The 25,279-nt window shown below is 38.8% G+C and overlaps 1 protein-coding gene across 1 annotated transcript in view; it reads right to left on the bottom strand.

The window, feature by feature from the left end:
- Positions 1-4,661: 4,661 nt before the first annotated feature.
- fam133b (family with sequence similarity 133 member B) overlaps positions 4,662-25,279 on the bottom strand; it is a 41,325-nt gene continuing 20,707 nt past the window's right edge. The window contains exons 5-11 of the mRNA XM_087987045.1: positions 23,858-23,887; positions 23,653-23,721; positions 18,234-18,332; positions 18,096-18,149; positions 17,490-17,564; positions 9,907-9,954; positions 4,662-5,367 (exon numbers count right to left, since the gene is read on the bottom strand). Coding sequence (XP_087843171.1) covers positions 5,275-5,367; positions 9,907-9,954; positions 17,490-17,564; positions 18,096-18,149; positions 18,234-18,332; positions 23,653-23,721; positions 23,858-23,887 — 468 coding nt within the window. The 3' untranslated portion in view covers positions 4,662-5,274. The remainder of the gene's footprint in view (positions 5,368-9,906; positions 9,955-17,489; positions 17,565-18,095; positions 18,150-18,233; positions 18,333-23,652; positions 23,722-23,857; positions 23,888-25,279) is intronic.

The following is a 25,279-nucleotide window of genomic DNA, read 5'->3' as shown; positions in this document are numbered from 1 at the left end:
TGGCCCCCAATGACATTCTATCAAGTCTTGAAGATGGTTCCAGCATAGCTACATGACAATACAACACAAAAAGAGCAGGACAAATCCAACTTGGATAATTACCACTCATCAACATACTTATGATCATCAGTGATCTCAGTTCCAGGGCACCACTCAGGAATTCCACAGAGTAGTGTCTGAGGTTCAAACATCTTCAGGTGCTTCATTAATGACCTTACCTCCATCATTAGGTCAGATGTGGTGATGGTCACTGATAATTGCACAATGTTTAGCACCTTCTGTGACCCCTCAGATCCTGAAGTAACCTATGTTTAAATGCATCAAGACCTGGACACTATCTGGGTTTGGGTTGAAAAATGGCAAACAACACTTGTGTCACACAAATGCCAGATAATAGACATTTCCAATGTAGATAATGGACATCTCCAATAAGAGACAATCATTATCATCCCTTGACATTCAATGTCAGTTTTGCCATCATTGAATCCCCACAAACAACATTCTGGGGGGGGGGGGGGGGTTACTATTAACCAGAGATTCAACTGGACTAGGCACATAAATGAAGTGGCCACAATATCAGGGTAGAGGTTGGAATACTGCAGTGAGTAACAAACCTCCCAAAGCCTGTCCACCACCTACAAGCAGGAGTGTGATGGAATACTCCCACTCGCATGGATGAGTGCAGCTCCACTACAATACACAAGATGATTGACACAAACCAGGGCAATGATATGCACTTGATTTTGCATCACATTCCACAGGCAACCACTCCCTCCACCACCGATGCTCAGTAGCAACAGTGTATCCATGTAGAAATTTAGCAAGTCTTCCTGGCTATTACCTTTCAATCCCATCCAAAAGGATAATAGCAGCAGATACATGAAGTTACCCTTCAAGCAAGTCTCCATCCTGACCGAGATATTGTGGTCCTTACTGGGTCAAAATTCTGAAACTCCCTTACTAACAGCATGGAGAGTATACCCACACCAAATGGGTGGAAGCAATTCAAGGAGTGCAGCTCACAATCACCTGCTCAATGGCAATAAGGGATCAGCATTAAATACTAATTCAGCTAATGTCACCCCATCCCATAAACAAATTTTAAAAATGTCCTTGAATTGAGTGGCTTACTTAGCCATTTCTGAAAGTAGTTAGGAGTCAATTAAATCGCTGTCTGGAACCATGTGGGCTGGAATGGACGAGGATGGCAGATTTGATTCCTTAGAGGACATTAACCAACCAGTTTTTATGACAGTGTTCACCATTAAGATAGCTTTTTAATCCAGATTATTATTGAACTCAAATTTCACTACCTTTCCATGGTGAGATTCAAACGGATGTCCTCAGAACATTAGCCTGTGGCTGTAGATTAATGGAGGTTACCATTACACCACCACCTTCCCCTAGCATCATTCAGCAGTGTGATTACTACTTCTTCATTCCTCAATTCAACCCATATATCTTCATTTGATGCTCACAGGAACATAGGTGCAGGTGGTGGTCATTCTGCCCCTCAGGCTTATTTTGTCATTCTAAATCATGGCTGATTGCCTACATCAAACCATTTTCTCCAAAGTATTGGAACATGACTGACTAGGACAGTATTAGAGTCATGCAGCACAGAAACAGACCCTTCAGTCTAAGCAAACCATAATCCCAAACTAAACTAGTCCAACTATCTGGTTTAGGTCCATACCCTTCAAACATTTCATTCATGTACTTACCTCTGTTTTTTAAACTGTAACTGTACCTGCATTCAACAACTCCTCTGGAAGTTCATTCCATACATTAACCCTGTGTAAACAAAATTGCCCGTGTCTTTTTTAAATCTGCTCCTCTCTCCATAAAAATATGCCCTCTAGTCTTGAAATCCTCCATCCCAGAGAATTAACACATCATTCACCTCACCTATGCTCATAATTTTATAAACCTCTAAAGGTCACCTCTCAGCTTCCTACATTCCAGTGAAAAAAGTCCCAGCTTATCCAGCCTCTTCTTGTAACTCAAACCCTCCATTTCTGACAATATCCTAGTAAATCTCTTCGGAACCCTCTCCAACTTAATAATATTCTTCATATAACAGGGAGACCAGAACTGGACAGTACTGAAGAACAGACCTCACCAACAGCCTGTACAACCTCAACATGGCATCTCAACTCCTATGTTCAAAGGTCTGAGCAACAAAGATGAGCATGCCTTCTTAACCACCCAACTTGTAAGTGATGCAAACTTCAAAGTATTATGCAGCTGAATCCTATAGCCTTTGTTCTACAACACTATCCACGGCCCTACTTTTAATTGTATAGGTCCTGCCTTTGCTTGCTTTACCAAAATGCAGTAGCTCGCATTTATCCAAATTAAACTCCATCTGCCACTCTTCAGCCCATTGATCCAATTATCAACATCTCTTTGTAATTTTAGGTAACCTTCTTCATTGATCACTATACCACCAATCTTGCTGTCATCTGGGAAGTTACTAACCATGCTTTCTATATTCTCACCTGAACCAGTTATATAAATGGTAAACAAAAGTGGATCAAGCACCAATCTCTGTGGAACATTACTGGTCACAACCATCCACTATCACTGTTGCCTTATGTTAAGCCAATTTTGTATCCAATTGGCAAGCTCACCCTGAATCCTACATGATCTAAATATAAAATAGTTTATCATGCAGAACCTTATCAAAAGCTTTACTAAAGTCCAAGTAAACAATGTCTAGCGCTCTGCCCTCAATCTTTCTGGTTACTTCTTCAAAAACACTTAAATCAAATTTGAGGCACATAATTTCACTTGCACAAAACCAAGTTGAGTATCCCTAATCATTCCTTACCTCTTCAAATGCTTACAAATCCTATCTTTCAGAAGCATTTCCAACAAGGTACTCACCACTGAAGTAGCAGATAGTGAAGGGGACTGTCAGAATACAGCAGAATATAGATAGATTGGAAAGTTGGGCAAAGAAATGGAAGATGGAATTCAATCTGGACAAATGCAAAGTGATGCATTTTGGAAGATCCAATTCAAGAGTGAACTATACAGTAAATGGAAAAGTCTTGGACAAAATTGATGGAGAGAGATTTGGGTGTTCAGGTTCATTGTTCCCCGAAGGTGGCAATGCAGGTCAGTAGAGTGGTCAAGAAGGCATATGACAGGCTTTCCTTCAACAGATGGGTATTGAGTACAACAGCTGGCAGGTCATGTTAGTTCTGAGACTTTGGTTCGGCCATATGTGGAATACTGCGTATAGTTCTGGTCACCACATTATCAAAAGGATGTGGATGCTTTGGAGAGGGTGTAGAGGAGGTTCACCAGGATGTTGTCTGGTATGGAGAGTGCTAGCTATGAGAAGAGGTTGAGTAGATTAGGATTATTTTCATTGGAAAGAAGGTGGTTGAGGTGGGACCCAAATGAGGCCTACAAAACCATGAGGTGTAGACAGGGTGGATAGCAAGAAACTTTTTCCCAGAGTTGGGAACTCAATTACTAGGGTCACAAGTTCAAAGTGAAAGGAGAGAAGTTTATAGGAAATAGGAGTGGAAAGTTCTTTACCCAGAGGGTGGTGGGTGCCTGGAATGCATTGCCAGCAGAGGTGGTAGGGGCAGGAACAACAACATAATTTAAGATGTATCTAAACAATACATGAATGGGCAAGGAGCAAGGGATACTGATCCTTAGAAAATAGGCAGATTTAGATAGAGAATATAGATCAGCACAAGCTTGGAGGGCTGAAGGGCCTGTTCCTGTGCTGTAATGTTCTTTGTTCACTGAAGTCAGACTCTCAGGTCTATATTTTGCAGACTTCTCCTCACATCTCTTCTTAACAAAGGCACAGCATGAGCCACTCGCCAGTCATTTGCATTTACGTATGATACAAAATATTTCTGCAAGGTGCCTGATACATGCCTCGTTAATTTCCCACAAAGTCCTGGAATATGCTAGATCAGGTCCCAGCGATTTATCCACCTTTATATTTTCTAAGACCTCCAAGCACTTCCTCTCCTGTAATGTGAATTGTATACAAACAAGTATTTATTTCCCCAAGTTCTCTAGCCTCCACTTCTTTCTCCACAGTAAAAACTGATGCAAAATATTAATTTAATATCTCTCCCATCTGCTGAGGTTTAACACAATGACCTCGTTGATCTTTAAGGGGGCCTAATCACACTCTAGTTGCTCTCGCTCTTAATGTATTTGCAGAATCTCCCTGAATTATCCTTAAGCTTATTTGCAAAGGTTATCTTATGTCTGCTGTTTGCCCTCTTAAGTAGGCCCCTACACTCTTTTCTTCAAGAGATTTATTTGAACCCAGTTGTTTAAATCTAATATATGATTATTTTTTATCCTTGACTAGAATCTCAATATCTTTATTCATCCATTGTTCTGAAATCCTACCAGGATCACCTTTTCCTCTATCATTTTTATAAGCATATAAAAGGTGTCCATGTTTCTACATGTTTTGAAAGGATAATTTAAGGTAAACTAAAAAAAACTAACCAGCAATAGTACAATATTTGTAGTCTGCAAACAGTTTAGTCAAGACAAATGAAGTTTCAAATTACCACCTTTAGGAATGCCACTATTATTACTATTAAAAGATGTCAATTATATCAATAGTGACTGATACTTTAAATATACACTGACCACTATGACAAACAGCAGACAATAGGACAGATATTTTATGACTGAATTTATATATTTTACAAAGTTATAAAACACAGGTCAATACTTTATTAGGAATGATACTATTTCCTGTTCAGAAACAAATTGCAAACTAAAACAACTGAAAATTTAGATACATTGAGCTGAAGGATCAAGAAATTATAGAAAAATAGCTTTCTAGTGTAGGCCAGACGGCAGCAAGCTAACAGGCATCACTTTCTGTAGAGTTAACCAGTAACACAGTAATAACGAACTGCTTAAATTTTCCAACTTAGCAGTCCTGTTTAGATTCATATGATATAGACAGATACAGTTGGATCATCTCACATTTAAACAAGTTATCAAGGGACTATGTTACTTATCAAAAATGTTCACAGTTGGTATACTTAAACCCTACAAAAAAGAAATCACAGAGGCTTATTTGTTGTTCATCACTTCAGATAAATAAAAGCAACTTGTGAAGTTACAAGTGTTTGCAAATGCAAGCAGAGTTCGGAAAATCATGCGTTTAGTGTTCAAGTCCTTTTCCATCTCAACTCTTCAGGTCTTTGCCATGCAGCTTGCAGAGTTCAATGAAGAACCTAAAGATGCACTTTTAAAAAATAATTTTATTCATTCTTTTTCATGCTGAATCAAAATCTGAACTATTGACCTTTTTTTCTTTTTTCCATGTTTCTTATGCTTCTTTTTCTTCTTCAATTTCTCCTGAGCAACATTTAAAAGAATTAGTATAAATACAGTATCAAGAGATCACAAAATGCAAATGGACGCCTTATTCTATAATACCATTTCAAATGGCCTGGGGGAAAAAAAAAAGAAAATTTGATCAAACTAAGCAATATGAAATAAGTTTACTTGTTCTGTTTGGCAGACAGAAATAATTATGTACTGGGACTCAGAACTCCTGAATTAGACTAAATTTTAAAAAGGATAAACACAGAAAATAGGAGTACGAGACCATTCGGTGCTTTGAGTCTGATCCACCATTCAATGTGATTGTGGCTGATCATCCAACTTGGTATCTTGTTCCTGCTTTCTCCCCTTACCCTTTGATCCCTTTAATCCTATGAATTATGTCAACTCCTACTTGAAAAGATTTATTCTTTTGGTCTGAACCCACTTTCTGTGGCAGAGAATCTCACTTTATACTCAGCGAGCCATGCATTTGCCCACTCACTCAACATCCAGATCACATTGAAGCATCTCTACATCCTCAGTACAGGTCACCCTTCCACCCAGCTTTGTGTCATCTACAAGCATTACAGTTCCATCATTAAATTATTAATATATATTGTGAATAGGTGGGGTCCAGCACTGATCCCTGAAGTATTCTACTAGTCACAGGATGCCACTAAGAAAAAGACCTATTTATTCCATTGTTTTGTGCCTGTTACAACCCTTCACAACTCTACTACTCAAATCCTTGAAAAATGCCAGTACATTTGTTAACTAGGATTCCCTATTTGTAAATCTAGGCTGACTCGGCCCGATCCTGTTAGCCAACAAATAGCCATTTAATTTGATGAAAAGGAAAGCTATTTTTCATTTTGGATAATATGCTGTACTAACTATTTAGAATCCCATTTTCCAAATTACGTATTATACAAAGAAATAATCCTGAAGAAGCTGGAGGAATGTGTCCGCTTTTTGGGAAAATGTTTGCTGAACTTTGGTAGACTATTTGCACATCATTCATAACAGAACTTTTCCTGATATTTGTTTCAGCTACATTTTAAAAATTACACTTTCAAAAAAAAATTACAGAAAATTATAGGGGCCCTGCAGTCATAACATCTTTCAGCCAGGATGAAGTCTTGGAGAGTTGGATTGCTGCCCATCACTGGAGCTGGCAGGACCAGAACTCTATAGTAAGGACTGCCAGGGCTGCAGGCAGGCCCATGGAGGAGGTTTGATAGACCAGAGTGAAGCAAGTCAGTGTACTCGCAAGTATTGACTGCCTAGGTGCGTCAATGACGCAAAACTAATTAAACATTTCATAAAATCATAGAAGTGTGGAAGTAGGCCGTTCAGCCTGTCAAGTCACACTGACCTTCTGAAGAGCATCCCACCTAGACCCACTCCCCCACAATATCCCTGTAACTGTGCATTTCCCATGACTAATCCACCTAACCTGCACATATCTGGACACTATTGGCAATTTAACATGGCCAATCCACCGAACCTGCACACCTCTGGACTATGGGAAGAAACTGGAACACCCAGCAGAAACCCAAACACGGGGAAAACAGTTGCCTGAGAGTGGAACTGAACCCGGGACCTGGAGCTATGAGGCAGCAGTGCTAACCACTGGGCCACTGTACTGCATTTGTAAAAATGGCATCCTAATCATCATGATTAGATATCTGTTAGTTAGAGATGAACAGCATGTTTATATGACCATGAGTTTTGGCGGATATAACATTTCCATGATTCAAAAAGTCTGGTTACTTATAAATGACTCGTCAATTTCAAATTTGAGTTTGAACTTAAACAGGCAACTGAACATAAAACACAGTGAGCAATACTTAGAGTCATGGAGAAGAACAATAAAGCAAAAAAATGTTAGGTGCAAGTTGTTCAGAAGAATCTTCTGAATGTTGAATGACGTGAACAAGTTTAGACTAGAGGAGTTATTTGAAGCAATTCAGTTGTTTTCTTGTCCTGCTGTCAGCAGCATTCACTAATTTGGGGCATAGGAGAAATTGTGATTGCAGGAAAGAAAGCTGTCTAGCAAAGCTGACAGATGGACAGTAAAATGCATGTGTTAAGTAATAATCAAGGCTAGAGAATGGAAATAAACTTTAGAAAGCAGCGTTTTAAATAGGAGTAAAGCTAGAGGGAATGCAGGCTCAAATACATGCACTGTTAAGCATGAGAATACAAAGATAGAAGGCCATAAAACTTGCAAACAAGATCCTTGTGTCCTATATATCCAAATGCAGACCAAGAGCAACTGGGCAGTAATGAACTTGCAGAAAAATTTAACCAGAAGACAGCTGAAAAGATTGCTCTGTGCACATTATTAGTCAGATATAAAAGGGATAGAAAGACGCAGTGAAATTTAGTAAGCTATTACGAGGATATTACTAAGATGAAGTGTTATGGGTTAAGTATAGAGAATTCATAAATTAGGGAATTTTCACCAGAGTTGACGAGGTTAAGATGACTCTGATGGAGGTCTTTAGGGTTAAGAGAAAATTAATTAATCAGACTATTTTCACTGGTCCACAAAGCATTAATGAAAGAAAAATTCTAAAATAAAAACAAGTAGTTAAGCAAAATTAGCAATAGCCTTTGTATGGAGATAGAATGAGCAATTCCTGCCAGAGTATGACTGAAGCAGACTTTACCTTTTAAGATAGTAATGAAAGAGCTGCCAACACAAATGTAATATTTAAGAATAAGGTACTAAGTTTAAATTAATCAACTTCCAAATTTTACAGAAACACTGGCCTCAACCAACTTATGTACATTCTTGACTCAGTGCATTACAAGTAATTTCCAAATATTTTCAAACTTTATTCCAAATATTCTTCATTGATTATCTAGTTCACTGAAATTTTAATCAAAATTCAGTACATTAAGATCAATTCCCAGAAATTTGCCACAGAGCCTAACAATACATGAATAATATTGCAGATAAAGGAGTAAGAGAATCTGTTCGTGTGTTAGTATTCAATCATAATCTTTATCTAATGCTTGCTGTTTAATATTTGTTCTCTATTAATTATTAGAAGTTACATAATTTCTCTAATATATCTTGAGAGCGGCACAAGTGGATAACTTGTTGCTTGCTTTCTGCATTTGCTGTCATAGAGTCAGAGAGATGTACAGCACAGAAACAGACCCTTCGGTCCAACTCATCCACGGCAACCAGATATCCCAAGCTAACCTGGTGCCACTTGCCAGCACCCAGCCCATATCCCTCCAAACCCTTCCTATATATATACTATCCAGGTGCCTTTTAAATTTGCATTTGTAGTAGCCTCCACCACTTCCTCTGACAGCTCATTCCATACATTCACCATCCTCTGCGTGAAAACATTGTCCTCTTTTATATCTTTCTCCTCTCACCCTAAACCCATGCCTGCTAGTTCCGCACTTACCCACCCCAGGAAAAAGATCTTGTCAATTTACCCTATTCATTCCTCTCATGCTTTTATAAACCTCTATAAGATCACCCCTCAGACTCTAGCGCTCCAGGGAAAACAGCCTATTCAATCTCTCCCTGTAGCTCAAATCCTTCAACCCTGGCAACATTCTTGTAAATCTTTTTCTGAACCTTTTCAAGTTTCATAACATCCTTCCGATAGGAAGGAGACCAGAACTGCACATAATATTCTCTTATTTTGGAACAAAATATATCACTTCCATGAAAGCATGAGATTTAATCATGTGCAGAGCTAGGTACCTGTGGTATTAACTGATGGAATGTTTGTACTGTTGAGTTTAGGACAGACAGATAAGACAGACCAGGGACCACTTGTTCAGTATTGGCTTCTGTTCAGAAGAATCAGGAATGCAGTTCGGACTTGCAAAAAGATCAAGTTCGCAGCTAACCCTCCGAAAAGAAATGTGTTGAGTTTCTAAAGTCTCTATGCTAAGTGTATTTATGTAGCAGTTTTCAAGCTGTCAGAAATGACAAGAGGCTCAAGCCATCAGAATGCAAAGGAGATTCTTGCTGGCAGATTGGAAAGAAGTAGTAAAACTGTGTCAGCAGTTCAAGACAAATGACTAGAAAAAGTCAGACAGGAAGGAAACTAAAGAGTTTAGACTGGAGTGATATTTCTCTGCATTTGAAGAATGACATTGCTGGGAAACAGGCCGAAACTTTGTTTTGTTGTTTATGTCTAGATCTTTCTGTGAAAATGTTTATGATTCACCAAGGTAACTAATGTAAAATTTATGATCTATCAAGTCAAGTTTCACTCCAGGATCTGAATTGTCCAGCAGAACATTTGTGCTTTTCCTTAATAGCACCAGAGTAAGATTTCAGGCATGTTCAACTGCCAAGTCCTTATAAGAAATAACTATATTCTGTGGGAAATGTAATCATACTCATGAGGTGTTTGAACGCAACTGTGCTTTATTCCTGTTCTTGGCATCGCCATAAATACATTTGCATGGTGGGGGGGGGGAAGAGAAGAGGTGAAGACAGCTATCATGAGCAATAAATCAAAGATTTGTAATAAAGAGTAATTTGCACTGTCAAATTTATTGCATTATAAGACTTTTAGCACTTACTGCAGTTTTCTCTCTCTCTTCATTACTTTTCTTTTTCCTTGACTGTACCTTGAAAACAAATTGTTGATTAATGAAATACAGTGGACAACCAATAAGAAATATAAACATGAAATCTGCACACTTCAAATGCAGGTCCTATTATCTCCCACAGCCTTAAAGCTTTAATTTTTAAAATTATTTACATACCTTGAATCATTTTTCAACTTCACATTTACTATAGCTATGGTTTAGACACTTGATAGTAAACGGGACAAGGAATAGGATGTCGTGAAGTTCAGTGCCATTTGGGTGATTCTTCTTTTTAAAGGAAGTTTGTGCTTTTACATCAACTTTTAAAGGACAAAACAATTTGCTAGGATTGAAATCAAAGTCCCGTCTGCCAGAAGATAAAATTCCATTTTTCTATGAATACTAGACCTGTAGTTTACTCTGTGCTTTTGTTTAGAGATGAAAACTCTAGGAGGTTGAAGGATAACCTTGAGATTATTAAAATCATGAGGGGCATCAATAAGGTGAATGACAAGGGTTTGTTTTTCCCCCCTAGAGTCGGGAGTTCAAAACTAGGGGCCATATTTTTAAGGTGAGAGAAGAAAGATTTTAAAAGGACATGAAGGGCAATGGTTTTATACAGAGTAGTTAGTGTTGTGGAATAAACTGCCAGAGAAAATGGTGAATGCAGGTACAGTTCCAATAAAAGACATTTGGATAAGTTCATGAACAGGAAAGGTTTGGAGGGATATGGGCCAAGCATTGTCAGGTGGGACTAGTTTAGTTTTGGAATATGGATGGCATGGTCTAGTTGGACCAAAGGGTCTGTTTCCATGCTGCATGACTGTCTCACAAATATTGAGTATACAATGTCATCTTTCACTCCTTGTGTAGTTAGTGGTCTATCCATCTGCTAAACATGCTCATTATCAAGTAACTTGAAAAAAGCAATCATCTTCAATCACAAGTCTGTGCATCTCTCGTATGAATCTTTGAAGCTAGGCCTGTGACTACTGGTGTGCCACAAGGATCGGTGCTGGGTCCACTGCTTTTTGTCATTTATATAAATGATTTGGATGTGAACATAGGAGGTATAGTTAATAAGTTTGCAGGTGACACCAAAATTGGTGGTGTAGTGGACAGCGAAGAAGGGTACCTCAGATTACACCAGGTACTCTGATCAGATGGGCCAATGGGCTGAGGAGTGGCAGAAGGAGTTTAATTGATATTAATGAGAGGTGTTGCATTTTTGGAAAAGCAAATCAGAGCAGGACTTATACACTTAATGGCAAGGTCCTGGGGAGTGTTGCTTGGAGTGCAGGTTCATAGTTCCTTGAAAGTAGAGTCACAGGTAGATAGGATAGTGAAGAAGGCTTTCCTTTATTGGTCAGAGCATTGTGTATTGGTGTTGGGAGGTCATGTTGCAGCTATACAGGACACTGGTTAGGCCACTTTTGGAATATTGCGTGCAATTCCTGTCTCCTTCCTATTGGAAGGAGATGAAACTTGAAAGGGTTCAGAAAAAGATTTACAAGGATGTTGCCAGGGTTTGAGGATTTGAGCTATGGGGAGAGGTTGAATAGGCTGGGGCTTTTTTCCCAGAGGAACAGAGGCTGAGGGGTGAACTTATAGAGGCTTATAAAATCATGAGGGACATGGATAGGATAAACAGACAAAGTCCTTACCCTGGGGTAGAGGAAGTCGAGAACTAGAAGACACTGGTTTAGGGCGAGAGGAGAAAGATATAAAAGGGATCTAACAGGCAACCTTTTCACACAGATGGTGGCGCATGTGTGGAATGAGCTGCCAGAGAAAGTGGTGGAGACTGGTACAATTACAACCTTTAAAAGCTGGGTATATGAATAGGAAGGGTTTAGAGGGATTTGGGCCAAGTGCTGGCAGATTGGACTAGATTTGGTTGGGATAACTGGTCGACATGGACTGGTTGGACCCAAGTGTCTGTATCCATGCTGTACATCTCTATGACTATTCCTATTATTTTTCTGTGTCACAGATTGGTCTATTTACCAAAGTGTCATCAACTTCTGGGTCATGGATTGATTTGGTCTTAACAAATCCATCAAGTCTTTGGTCTCTGGGTATCAACCTTAAGGCTTCAGGCTTTTGATTTATTATAAATAATTAGTACCTTGGTAGCTTTTAAGCTCGTAAATATGCAATTGAATGCAATACATGTAAATATAAAAATATGAAACATCTTATCCTAGTGCACATTTTGTAATACAATATCATGAAAAGACTTCCTAAAAAAAAGTCTGAAAGAAATTAGATCAACAGCACACTTCATACAGCAGGATATTAGAGCATAAAATAAGTTTTAAAGTCAGATATCAAACGCTAATATAAATACATCAACAGTAATCAAAGTGTATCACAGCAAGTAATTATGCTAGGAAAAAAAGCCTCAGTTCACATCTAATCTGGATTACATCGACGAATGCAAGCTTGTTTGTTTACTCCTTTTGCCCTTAATTATATGACTTTGATTTTTCTTTGTCCTCAATCAGAAATATCCAGTTCTGGACATTTCACAAGTACATCTGAGATATAGAAGTAAATGGTCACAAACTGCAGCAAAAAGTGGTTTTGCTTCAGGCTTTGAACTAAATTAACAGCTTGAAGGATTCTTCAACAGCCCAGAAATCTAGGGTAGATTAGTCCTGCCATCTTGCATTCCTCCTCTTGATGGGAGCCAACTTACCCTCTTTACAAATAGTAAAAAAACCTAAACCACCTCCTGCAAGCCAAGAACATTTATCCCAGAGTTTCCTGACACAGGTATTTACTTCTCCCCAGCACTCCACAACGCTGGAACAATCCTATCCCTCTATTTGGTACTCCCAGATCCCTGCCTCATTTTGCTCAAGGGAACCCCTTGTGGGGAATGTTGAACTCAGCTTAACAATTTTAGGTCTACTATTCAAGACTGATTTCTTTTTTCTTGAGTTAATCTGCAGAATTCTTATCCCCAGAAATCAGTGGAGGCTGAGTCATTGAATAAATTCAATGCTGAATTAGAAAGATGTTTGGTTGACAGAGCAGTCACGAGTTATGGGACATGCACAGGAATTAGGAGTTGAGAAGAGTCTGACTTGAAATCTATGAAACTGCCCAAGAAGCAATTTACTCTGAATGACTGTCAGTCAACTGCAAGATCCAGTATTAAATGGTCACCCAGGAAGCTTCTCTCAGTAACTGTGAATAAAAAAAAAACACATAAAAAGTGAAACTGACCAGTTCGAGCTATCACAAGCTCAACTGCTGCCTCTTCCCCCAATCAAAATTTGTGGTTGATACCTGGAGAAGTAAACCCCTCAGAGGAACAAGATCCTCAAAATGCATTATTTACTTTCTGTTCCCTCAAGACTCTAGATCAAACAAAAAGTTAACGTTCTATATGTTTGAAGTGGTCTAGATGCATATGCATCTGTAATAAGACTCAGGACACTAACTTTTTAGACCTTTTCAGTCTTTGGTCATGCTCATCCCTAACAGGGCATGCAATTATCAATCCTTCATAGACATTGCATAAAATTTTGGAATTTCCTTTTTAACATTATGGGACTTTTACTGTCGCAGGAATTAAAGCAGTTCGGAAAGACAATCTGTCAATAGGTTAGAGCAATGGAGAAGAAAAATTAAATGTAGTCATAACCCAAGCATAAATCTCCCTACATCCCCTACCAACAAATACAAGTAATTAGACAGATTATGATGCAAGATCTACAAATTGATTATAAGTAAAAAAAAAACTGGTAAAGCAGGGTGCACTTGAGAGTTACAGATCCCTATGAATGGCTAAACGTTGGTACTAAAGTCAGGCATGGGTTGGTGGAAAGCAGAGCCAGCTGACAGCATTTGATAGAAATGAATACTTTAAATTATGATGTTTTAAAAACCTACTGAAATAGACCAGAGCATGTTCGCTCAAATTAAGAGCGAACATGCTCTGGGGACCAAGACTAAGAGTGCAACACAATATTTAATGTCAATCTCCTCAGTTCAGCTCTTTTACTTTGAATTAATCAAAATTAAAAAGTGTGACAAGTTTAAAGAAAAACACTAAACTCAAGGTCAAAAATTTCAATAAAGGATCAGCTGTCCACTGTAGGTCAGAGGATTAATGCATTGCTTAACTTTGTGTGTTGCACTTTTGCTCATTTCCTTTTAATTTCTCTGGTTTCTTTAAATTTTTTTTGGGAAGTAACTGATGTAATCTGATTTATGAACGAGGTCACTGAGGTTGATAGCATTTCTTTAAAGAGGTAAATGTGAGGCAAGATGTGGACTAATGTGCTTGTTCTCTTTGTATAGTCTAACCTAGTTCAGGATGGTGCTATACTGCTCTGTATGCTTTTGTATTTGAGCTACGGATATTTCTGTCTTTGCTGAATGGCATGTGACAAAATGCTGCAGCTGTTAAAGCCATTTCCTCTTTATTGGCTGCCGCTCTTTTTGCTTTGAAAACATTTGTATATTTTGTCCTGCCCATCTTGCTACTTGTTGGCCAAAGCATATTTGACTTCATATATTAACTTTTTGTCTTCTCATCTGGTTCTTTGTTTAATCTCCATTTTCACCGTGCTATTCAAAGCTGTTTCCTCCCCCGGCAAGTTTTTTGTTTTAATGAAGAGAGAAGTCAGAGCTAATCTGGGGAGGCCTTAACTGTAGGATCTCTTGTTTCAATGCCACATCAGATCACCCGTTTCTCAATGTTAAGCTAAAAGGAGGCAACAGAATGACTGTGGGCAACAGAAAGTCTGGGAGATGGAAGGCTCTCATTACATTTGTGGGGTCTGAAGCATTAGTCGGTGAAGTTACAGAAAGGAAAGCTTCTGTCTCCCCACCTATTCTTGGAAAATGGGTGACAATATCAAACCTGTGTTTATGCTCCAGCCGCAAAAAGAGCGAGAAAACTGTTGGAGGTGGTGGGTTGGTTGGAGGTTAGGGGGACACATGAAGCAGTGGATGAGGATGTCAGAAGGCACTAGCAATCAATCATGTACTGTAGGACTCAAGTCATACTGTGACTGGAAAATTTTCTTTCAAGATGAGAAAAATTTGTTTCAACAATGTTATCACTGCTTGATAAATTTTCTGTGCTAGTCCACAAATGAGCAGACTTACTGAATTCATCTCCATAATTTGTCAGGCAAGGTGAAAAACAGGCAGCTGGTGGTTGCTAGTTCAGTGCCAGGACTATAATCTTATTATACTCTTGTTCAAATAATGAACCAGTATAAATAGAAGAATTTTAATATTCCATACATAATTATGTTTAATAATAATTAACTTCTGAATAGCCTCTCACGTCAATGTAAAATTGTTACTGTCTTTGAACTCAAAAACAGGGCCTGCTGTTTCTAATTCTGGCAGTGCCGAGATTGTCCACTCAAGTGCATTGTATGCATGCAACATTAATAAATGATTTCCGATAGCAATCTTTTGAGTTTCCTTGGGCAGAATAAAAAAAGTAGGGAAGGAAGAGGTAAATTTTGAAGTTTTTAGGATACGTTGCTGAAATGTCTTTAGTTTAAAATTATTCTGGAGAAAATACTGTTTTCTTCTTCTCAGATCTATTTTTAAAATTGTAAGAGATTTGCTACACACAAGCAAGCGTTGTAATTGGGCATCTGCATGTGCAACATATAATACCAGAGTGTTAAAACTAAAACATTACCTTAATTGCACTTGTCAGCTATGCCAACTCTATTTTATCACTCACAGGATGTGGGTGTCATTGGCTAGGTTAGCATTTGCTGGCCATCGGTAATTGCCCAGAGGCAAAAGAAAAACTGATCAAATTCATAAAATGCAAAACTGGTTCAGTGTAATTTGGAATGAAAAGATTGCATGTTCATAAGCAAAGCATATAGGGAGTCGGTTAGTTCAGTTGGCTAATACGTGATACTAAAGCATGGGTTGAATTCCTGTACTGACTGAGATTACTATGAATGTTTCTCCACTTAAATCCTTCACCTTACCTGGGCATGGTGACCCTCAGCCTAAACCACTACTGTCACCTCTCTCATGACAGCGCTGGCCTCTGGTCTGACGACAACTTTGCTTATTAAATATTGACAATAAAAAAAGTCCCAAAATAGATAAAGGAAACCAACAGACAGAAATATTTTCTGGAAGAGATATTTTGTTGGAAAGGTTTATTAATAATATTAGAAAAGGTATTGAATGGAGTTAAGAGAGAGCGCTGCCAGGAATGTCAAAAATGGTGAAGACCACCTCAGTAATCAAGAGGAACAAGAAAAAGCCATTTGTGAACTCTGCTGAATGTTTCTTATGCTACCCGAGGAATCTCTCAATTTTCCACAATGTAGTATACAGCAGTGTTAATCTCTTTGTGTTTACTGCGGTCATAGCTCATTATCCATTCGTATCCAATTGGTGACCTTGCTCTAAAGGAAACTCGAAGTAAACTTACCTGATAGCTTTTGCACTATTCTGATTCAAGAGGAGGAGGTGCCATGATGAAATTACCAGAGAACCTCAGCAATATTGATGAAATCTGTATAGAACTCATCACATAGGAAAAATAAAGTGCGCACATCAGATTAGTTGAAAATGTTATACGCGTGATAGTGGAGCACTGCCTTGGTGCTGCATTAGAAATTCAACTGAAATTATGGTCCTGGATTGGGGCTTGAAAATATAAATTTCTTACTCAGAATGCAAGAGATAGTAGAAATGAACCATATCTTTATCATTCAGATGAAAAATTTTTAAATGTCATTTAGATGCACCAGAAAATTTAGTATTCCAAATAAGTCCAAACCAATGTTCAATAAATAGCAACAAGTCATAGAGTCATGGAGATGTACAGCATGGAAACAAACCCTTCGGTCCAACTTGTCTGTGCTGACCAGATATCCCAACCTAATCTAGCACCACCTACCAACACCCAGCCCATATCCCTCCAAACCCTTCCTATTCGTTCCATATATTTACCACGTTCTGTGTGAAAACATTACCCCATAGGTCTCTTTTATATCTTTTCCCTCTTACCCTAAACCTAAGCCCTCTAGTTCTGGACTCCCCCATCCCAGGGAAAAGACCTCGTCTATTCACCCTATCTGTGCCCCTCATGATTTTATAAACCTCTAAGGTCACCCCTCAGCCTATGATGCTCCAGGGAAAACAGCCCCAGCCTATTTAACTTCTTCCTTTTGCTCAAATCTTCCAGCAAATCTTATATAGCATAATCAGTATCCAGATACTCTCGCATGTCAACAACCTTATAATTAAGATGCTTTATTAATTGTTAAACAGAATCTCTCTTCTCAGTTAGAGAAAAAACAATTACAAATAAAATGCTGTTATACTTTGGGTGAAAACAATGATTAGAGCTGAAAATGTGTTGCTGGAAAAGCGCAGCAGGTCAGGTAGCATCCAAGGAACAGGAGAATCGACGTTTCGGGCATAAGCCCTTCTTCAAGAATGAGGAAAGTGTGCCCAGCAGGCTAAGATAAAAGGTAGGGAGGAGGGACTTGGGGGAGGGGCGTTGAAAATGCGATAGGAAACAATGATTAGCCATGTAAATAAAACACCTCTCCACAAACCTTATTTTCTTCAGCTGAGTCAGATTTTTCCTCTGAGGACCTTCTCTGTGCATGATCACGCTTCTTCTTCTTATCCTAATTGAATGGGTAATTTAAAAATACAATGAACCCACATTGTTTAGTCAGCTGCCTGGCAATAAACGTTAAGTAATACTTGGAGGCACATGCTAAGTTCAGTTAAAGTTCACTTTCAGAGCTGCTTTGTTCCCACCCCCTAAACTGCTGATAACTTTTGGTTTTAAATGTTGACTTCTAACATTGTTGTAAGTGTTCATATGAAAGAATTATTGGAATGCTGAGGGACAAGGTTGAGAACTGGAATGACATCTTTAGCAGCTGTATCTGGAATGCAAATCCTGACCTGACGCCATGTCAATATAAGTTGCAATTTAAAACAAAAAGATAAGCAGCTGAGTGATTTTATTTTCATCCCATCCATTTGAATGAATATACAATCTAAGGCTCTCAAAGTCTATATACAGAAATGTGATTATGATGTCAGAGTTCTTGGCTTGGGAATCATAAGCTATTTCCATGGATAGTCTGTGCAACACAAAGTCTAATCAGGCAATTTTTCAATTGTGTTACAATTGAACGATTACTCACCTGTTCTTTTTCAGTTTCTTCCTTGATTTTTCTCTTTTTATTTTTTGTACTTTCCTTAAAACAAATATACCAATGCTTTTAAATTAATTTTAATAAACTGATGTTTATTAAAATAAAGCATATGGTTAATTGCTCTACCTTAGTATTCATGTCACAATCAACTTGAGAATCATCTGAGGACTTTCTCACAGTACTATGCTTTCTCTTGCGTTTCTTCTTAACATGTTTCTTTTCATCCTGTAATACACACATTAATTTCTGTGTTTTATTAACAGATCCATTTATTTAAAAATATTTACTTGTAATGATAATTGCACTATGCAACATTAGTGTTGATCCAAAAGCTTTAGTTAGTATAGTTCGAACATGAACTAATTGCACAAAATTGTTAAATTGATATCCAAAAAAACTATATTTCAGTTCAAAGTCAATAATGCTCTGTTATTTTATTTCAAAAGCCATTTGGAAATTAGATCTGACCATTTATAAAAATCATTATCTATTTTGTTCTGAAAATGATCCATGTAATGGACTGAAGTTTCCCTGAAAATAGTTTGGTTACGGCATCAGAAAAAAATCCAAGTGTCTCTTAACAGTCAAATTCAATAGTGAAATTTTCACAGAAACATTAATTCAAATATTTTTAAAAATCTTAATATAAATTAAGGAATGTATTCAAGGTTCAGCTAAGTGTTCAGCTGATGGAAATTTGCTCTTCACACCACAACCCCTCTAATGAAGCTTTTGGTTCTTTCCCAGATATCTATTTAGGAACTGCACTTCATCAGTTTATCTGTATCAATTATACAAAGTAAAAAGCAGCTTCAGTAGTAAACAGCAGTTTTTGTTTTAAATAGAAGAAACCCTAAGCACTGAAATTCACACTGCTTGTAACTAGATCTGTGTCAATTTCATTCCAATCACAGAAAAATGTATATAAATCATTACAGAGATCACTTTATCCCATGGTAAACAAAAACCACTCTGACTCAACAGCAAAACAGAACAAGAACTCACTATAGATGGAATTACTACTGCAAACTGCAGTTCACAAACTGATAACCATATGCATGCATTGCAACAACACCAAACTTCGAAAAGTTGAGTAATGTAAATACAAGATCCAAACCAACTCCAAAACAATGTTTTTTAAAAATCATTCATGGGATGTGGGATTCACAACTGGGTCAGTATTTATTGCCCTTTCCTAATTCCCCTTGAGAAGGTGATGGTGAACTGCCTTATGAACTGGAGTCCATTTGTTATAGATGGATCCACACTGCTGTTAGGGAGGGAGGATTTTGACCAAGTGACACTGAAGGAATGACGATACATTTTCAAATCAGGGTGGGATTGGCATTAAGGGGACGTTTGGTGGTGGTGTTTCCATGTACTGCTGCCCTTATCCTTCCTGATGAGGGGGGTCCTGGTTATCCAAGGTACTATCTAAGGAGCCTTAGCGAATTCTACAATACATCTTGTAGAAGGTACACATAGCTGCTACTGGGTGAGGTGTTGAGGGTGTAAATTCTTGTGACTATGGTACCAATTAAGCTGATTGTCCTATCCTGGATGGTGTCAAGCTTGGAGCTGCAATCACCTAGGCAAGAGGATAATATTTAATCACACTTCTGATTTGTGCGCTGCAGATGGGAGTCAAGAGGGATTATTCACTATAGGATTTCAAACCACTTGTAGTCATTGCATTTATATGGCTAGACCAGTTTAATTTCTGGTTAATTGTAACACTCAGGATATTGATAGTGAGATATTCAGTGTTGGTAAGATGTTGAATGTCAAGGGGCGATGATTAGATTCTCTCTTAAGATGGTCATTGACTGGGTGTAATGTAGCAAAATACTGCTTCAGTGTCTGAGCAGTCACTGAATGATGCTAATCATTGTGCAATCGTAGTGAACACCCCCAATTCAGATCTTCTGAAGCAGCTGAACATGCTCCAGCTTAAGACTATCCTTAAGGAACCCCTGCAGAGTTGGCCTGGAGCTGAGAGAGTCACAGATCTGTATGGTATGGGAACAGATCCTTTGGTTCAACTCGTCCATGCCAACCAGATATCCTAACCTAATCTAGTCCCATTTGCCAGCATTTTGCCAATATCCTTCTAAACCCTTCTTATTCATATACCCATCCAGATGCCTTTCAAATGTTGTAATTGTACCAGCTGCCGCCACCTCCTCTGACAGCACATCCCATACATGCACCATCTTCTGCAGGAAAACGTTGCCCCTTAGGTCCCTTTTAAATCTTTCCCCTCTCACCTTAAACCTATACCCTCTCCCACTGTGGGCAAAAGACCTTAGCTATTCAACCTATCCATGCCCCTCATGATTTTATAAACTTCAATAAGGTCACCCCTCAGCCTCTGATGCTCCAGGGAAAACAGCCCCAGCCGATTCAGCCTCTCTTAATAGCTCAAATCCTCCAACTCTGGCATAATCCTTGTAAACCTTTTCTGAACTCTTTAAAGTTTCACAACATCTTTCCGATAGGAAGGAGACCAGAATTGCACGCAATATTTCAAAAGAGGCCAATCCAATGTCGTGTATAGCCGTAACATGCCCTCCCAACTCTATACTAATGCACTAACCAATAAAGGAAAGCATACCAAACACCTTCTTCACTATCTTGTCTATCTGGGACTCCACCTTCAAGTAAATATGAACCTGCACTCCAAGGTCTCTTTGTTCAGTTACATTCCCCAGGACCTTACAATTAAGTGTATAAGTCCTGCTCTGATTTACTTTTCCAAAGTGCAACACCTCACATTTATCTAAATTAAACTCCATCTGCCACTCCTCGGCCCTTTGGCCTATCTGATCAAGGTCCCATTGTGTGCTGAGGTAACCTTCTTTGCTGTCCACGACATCTCCAGTTTTGGTGTCATTTACAAACTTACTAATTATATCTCTGATGTTCATATCCAAATCATTTATATAAATGACAAAAAGCAGTGGATGCACTGCTGAGTCATAGGCCTCCAGTCTGATTCCCATTGACTGTAGATTTGCTAGAGTTCCTTAATTTCACACACAGTCTGATGCAGCCTTGATGTCCAGGTCAATCACTACCACCCCCCCCAACCCCACCGAAAGTCAGCTCTTTTGTTGATGTTTGAACCAAAGCTGTAATGAGGCCAGTAGCTGAGTGGCCCTGGCAGAGCCCAAACTGAGCATCAGGGAGCAGGGGCTGTTTGGTAGCACTGTTGATGACACCTTCCATCACTTTACTGACGACTAAGAGTAGGCTGATGGCTGGGTTGGATTTGTCCTGCTTTTTTGTGCATAGGACATGCCTGGACAAGTTGCTACATTGTTGGGAGATGTCCATGTTGTAGTTGTACTGGAACAGCTTGGCTGGGAGCTCTGCAAGTTCTGGATCTCTCACCTTCAGCACCACTGATGTGTTCAGCTACATCATCCTTGAAGATGAAGACATTAGTGGAGCTTTCTCCCCCAGTCAGTTTTTTTAATGGTTCACCACCATTCACAAATGCACGTGGCCTGACTGCAAAGCTTAAATCTGATCTGTTCTTTGTGGAATTAATTAGCCCTGTTTATTTCTTGCTGCTTATGCAGTTTGGCACATAAATAATCCTATTTTGTAGTTTCACGAAGGTGATAACTTCATTTTTAAGGTATGTCTAATGCTATTCCTGGCATGCCTTTCTGAACTCTTCATTGAGCGAGTGTTGGTCCCTTGGCTTGATTGTGATAACAGAGTGGTAGATATGCTGGGCCTTAAGGTTGCACATTGCGTTGAATACAATTCTGCTGTTGTCGATGGCCAACAGGGCTTTGTGAATGCCCAGTTCTGAGTCGTTAGATTTGAGATTTCAAAATGGCCAAGCACCAGCAAGTGTCAAGGGGTGAAGTAAATGTGTGGAATGTTGCATCTACACCTGGCAGAACATGAATTCCACTGCTTCTTACTCATTATTAATTAAATCTGAAACAAAACAATAATCAAATTAACTCTGCCAGAGAGTTTCACATTACTTCATTCCAGGCTTAGGTATTCAAATCTGGATTCACGCTGCATTCAACAACCATGGTGCAGAACCCTATTGCTTCACCCTATTAGCGAATGCAGCAGGGTAAATTCAAAGTTTAAGCTAAGACTAGAATAACTTATTAAAAAAAACCCTTAAATATCATTTTATATGATGACTTATTTCCATGAAAGTAATCTTGCAGAGATCAAAAATTGAACGAAAAAGGTAGTGGTGCTGTAATTTAATAAAAATTGCAAGGGTCAATTAATTATTGTTCAAAACACTGCAATGGGAATAAAATTTAAACTAAACCACTCAATTAATTTTATATTCAATCCCCTAAACATTAAAGTTCTATTATCTCTAAAGTATTTTTAAAATGGTTAGCACATAAATGCAACTGCTATTTGTGGAGGATTAAAAGAGCTGTGCTGTTTAAGATGGAATATTTACCCAATTTTATTCAGAAAGCAACTATACACTAAAAATTTGAGCCCGATTTTTTTTTAAATGAAAAGGCATCAGGTACTGAGTCTTCCATGATACTCACTGGAATGTAGTATAGTGGTAATCATGACAATAGGCTCAAAAGCTGGTGGCAACCTAACCTGGCAGATTTTGGAACCTTTAAATGCTTTTTCTGGCTGTGCTGCAACTAATTATCAGTTCTCAGGGCCCCTACCCCCTAGAAAACACGAGACCCTGTATTAAAGAGCTAGCAGTCAAATGGAGGACCAACAGCTCAGCAGCGCTACAATGAACGGTGGTTACTATTGGTACTGCACCTAACAGAGAGGATGATATGGGAGTAGGTCACCCAATCTGGTGCGATTGGCAGAGCCAGAAAATGTTATGAGAGGTATAAAGATTGCAAAGGATGAAGGGGCAGTGGAGCATTGTCACAAGGGTGTCATAATGTAGACGAAAGAATGGTCCATTAAGAGGGACACTCCCCGCCCCTCCCTTGAAGCCTAAAGTCAGACTATCAATGGTTCACTAAATGTTTCCCTAAAAGTAAAATATCAGCTGTGATGTGAAGAGTTCTTTCATTTGATTGGACTCTGGCCAGGAAGGCTGTTCTCCACCTTTCCTGTTATTCGTAAAATAGCATGATAGCGTGAAGGCATAATCATTATACATGTCCATTCTTCTGTTCTACTACCATCCTCCATTTCTCCCAAACTATCTTTGGGTGGCTGATAAAATCCAGCCTTGGTTCCTGAAGTGATATCAAGTGCAGATAGCTTTCCTATGCTTTTAAGGATACCTTTACAGTTAACAGAAAAACTATTTATATCAGCTCACTGCAGGATGTTTGGAAACTACACCTCAGCCAAAGTAGTTCCAGAGTTTTAATCCTATTTTCGTGTCCCCGCCAATAAAAATACAAATGCAATTCCCAACTCAAATTTCAACAAAACAACCTGGGCACATGCAAGTTTAAAACAAAGAGTTCAATAAAATCAAATAGAATTATCTTAAGTGTTCTTATTAAATTTTAGGCTTAAATTTAATGAACGTGTTGCGGCAGATTCATATACTCACCTTACTGTCAGTGTCCGAAGAGCTGCTGGAAGAATCAGAGCTTGATGATGAGGAGGAAGATGAAGACGGCTTGACCAAACACAACAAAAGTACAGCTTGAGAGATTTATCATCCATTTTGTAACTTAGCAATTAAAAGCAAACTGAAATGAATTAAATCAAATGATAAGAATTTGAAGAAAAACTTTCTTTGAAAATTTGCTCACCCTACTTTTCTTCTTTTCTTTTCGTTTTTTCTAAGTAGGAATAACAACAAAGAATTATCGATTGTGGTCTAAAAGATTACCTGTATTGAAGGACTGTACACTCATTTCTTATTTAAACAAAAATGAAAATTCAGCAAGAAACAGAAGCACAGGTCTATGCTTCTACATGTCATGCCTAATTCACCGCACAATAACCCAGCAGCATCCTGTTCATTCCCAGGATGAAAGAAATGCCTATGATCCAAGATTAAATTGATTGGAGTTCAGAAGAACAAGTTATGATCTCATAGAAAGAGGATGGGTGGAATTCTCTCCATCAATGAGGTGGCAAGGGAAAACAATTAGGTAAGTTGACAGAGGTGAGATACTTGTCCCATTTCTTGTGACGTCATCAATTAAGTTTTGGGTGAGAAAGTCCATTGGAAATTTCCTTGACTGATCACCAATTAAAGTGGCTACTTTAAAGGTTTCAGATCACCACCTCTCCAATTACCTACCTGCAAGGCTGTGGGGTTGGGCAACTGCCCAACATCCATGCCTCTGGCTGGGAGGAAGGGTGGTCTCAAAGCTCCCCTGCCACCAATCCCCTTTCCCCATAAATCCTGCCCCACAAGAAAACACACACCGTTTTTTGCTACTGGATCTACAAAAAATGTGTCTCGGAACCCAGAAGCTGCTGACCTTTGATTCATTTGCAGCTTCTGGTGACCTGGTGTGCCAGGATCAATGTCTGCAATATGCCGAGAAAGTTGTGTGAACTCTGCCCGTCAGCACGAAATGGGCTGATTGGTGCCCGATAAATTGAGTTACCGCCACAGTAGGGGTGGTTTGTTAGTCACCAAACATATCTATCCCCATACTCGGTCAGAGAAAATGGAAACTGCGCCTGATGCTTCCTTTGGCTTGGTGTGGTGGGGCTGGGCAAGGTGTTCGAGAAGGGATTCAAAATAAAGGGACTAAGAAATGAAGTAATTTCTTCACTAAGACAATGGTGAATCTTGGAAGTCCTCTGCCCTAAAGGATTACGCAGATACTCAGTGACTGAATCTTCAAGACTGAGTTTGATAGGTATCTACATTAGAAAAAGAATCAAAGAATATGGAAATGGTGCTGAAAGGGAATGTTTAAGTAGACATGGGTAAGAGGGGAAAGTTTAAAGGAGATGTGTAAAGCAAGTTTTTTTTTTACACAGATGGTGGTAGGTGCCTGGAACGCACTCCGGGGGAGGTGGTAGAAGCAGAAGTGTCAGTAAAGTTTATCAGTAAAGTTTATCCCTACAGGATATTTGGTCAGGAAGTCCATACCAACCCTATGAAGAGTAACCCACTCAGTCCCATTCCCCATTACTCTATGTGCACCCCTAAACTGATGTACCTAACCTACACATCCCTGAACACAATGGGCAATTTAGCATGGCCTGCA

The sequence above is a fragment of the Chiloscyllium plagiosum genome, unplaced genomic scaffold (assembly GCF_037043375.1).
Source record: "Chiloscyllium plagiosum isolate Xiang-an unplaced genomic scaffold, Cpla_swu_hap1 HiC_scaffold_5, whole genome shotgun sequence".
NCBI classification, from domain to species: domain Eukaryota; kingdom Metazoa; phylum Chordata; class Chondrichthyes; order Orectolobiformes; family Hemiscylliidae; genus Chiloscyllium; species Chiloscyllium plagiosum.
This window is presented reverse-complemented; position numbering and strand designations above follow the sequence as displayed.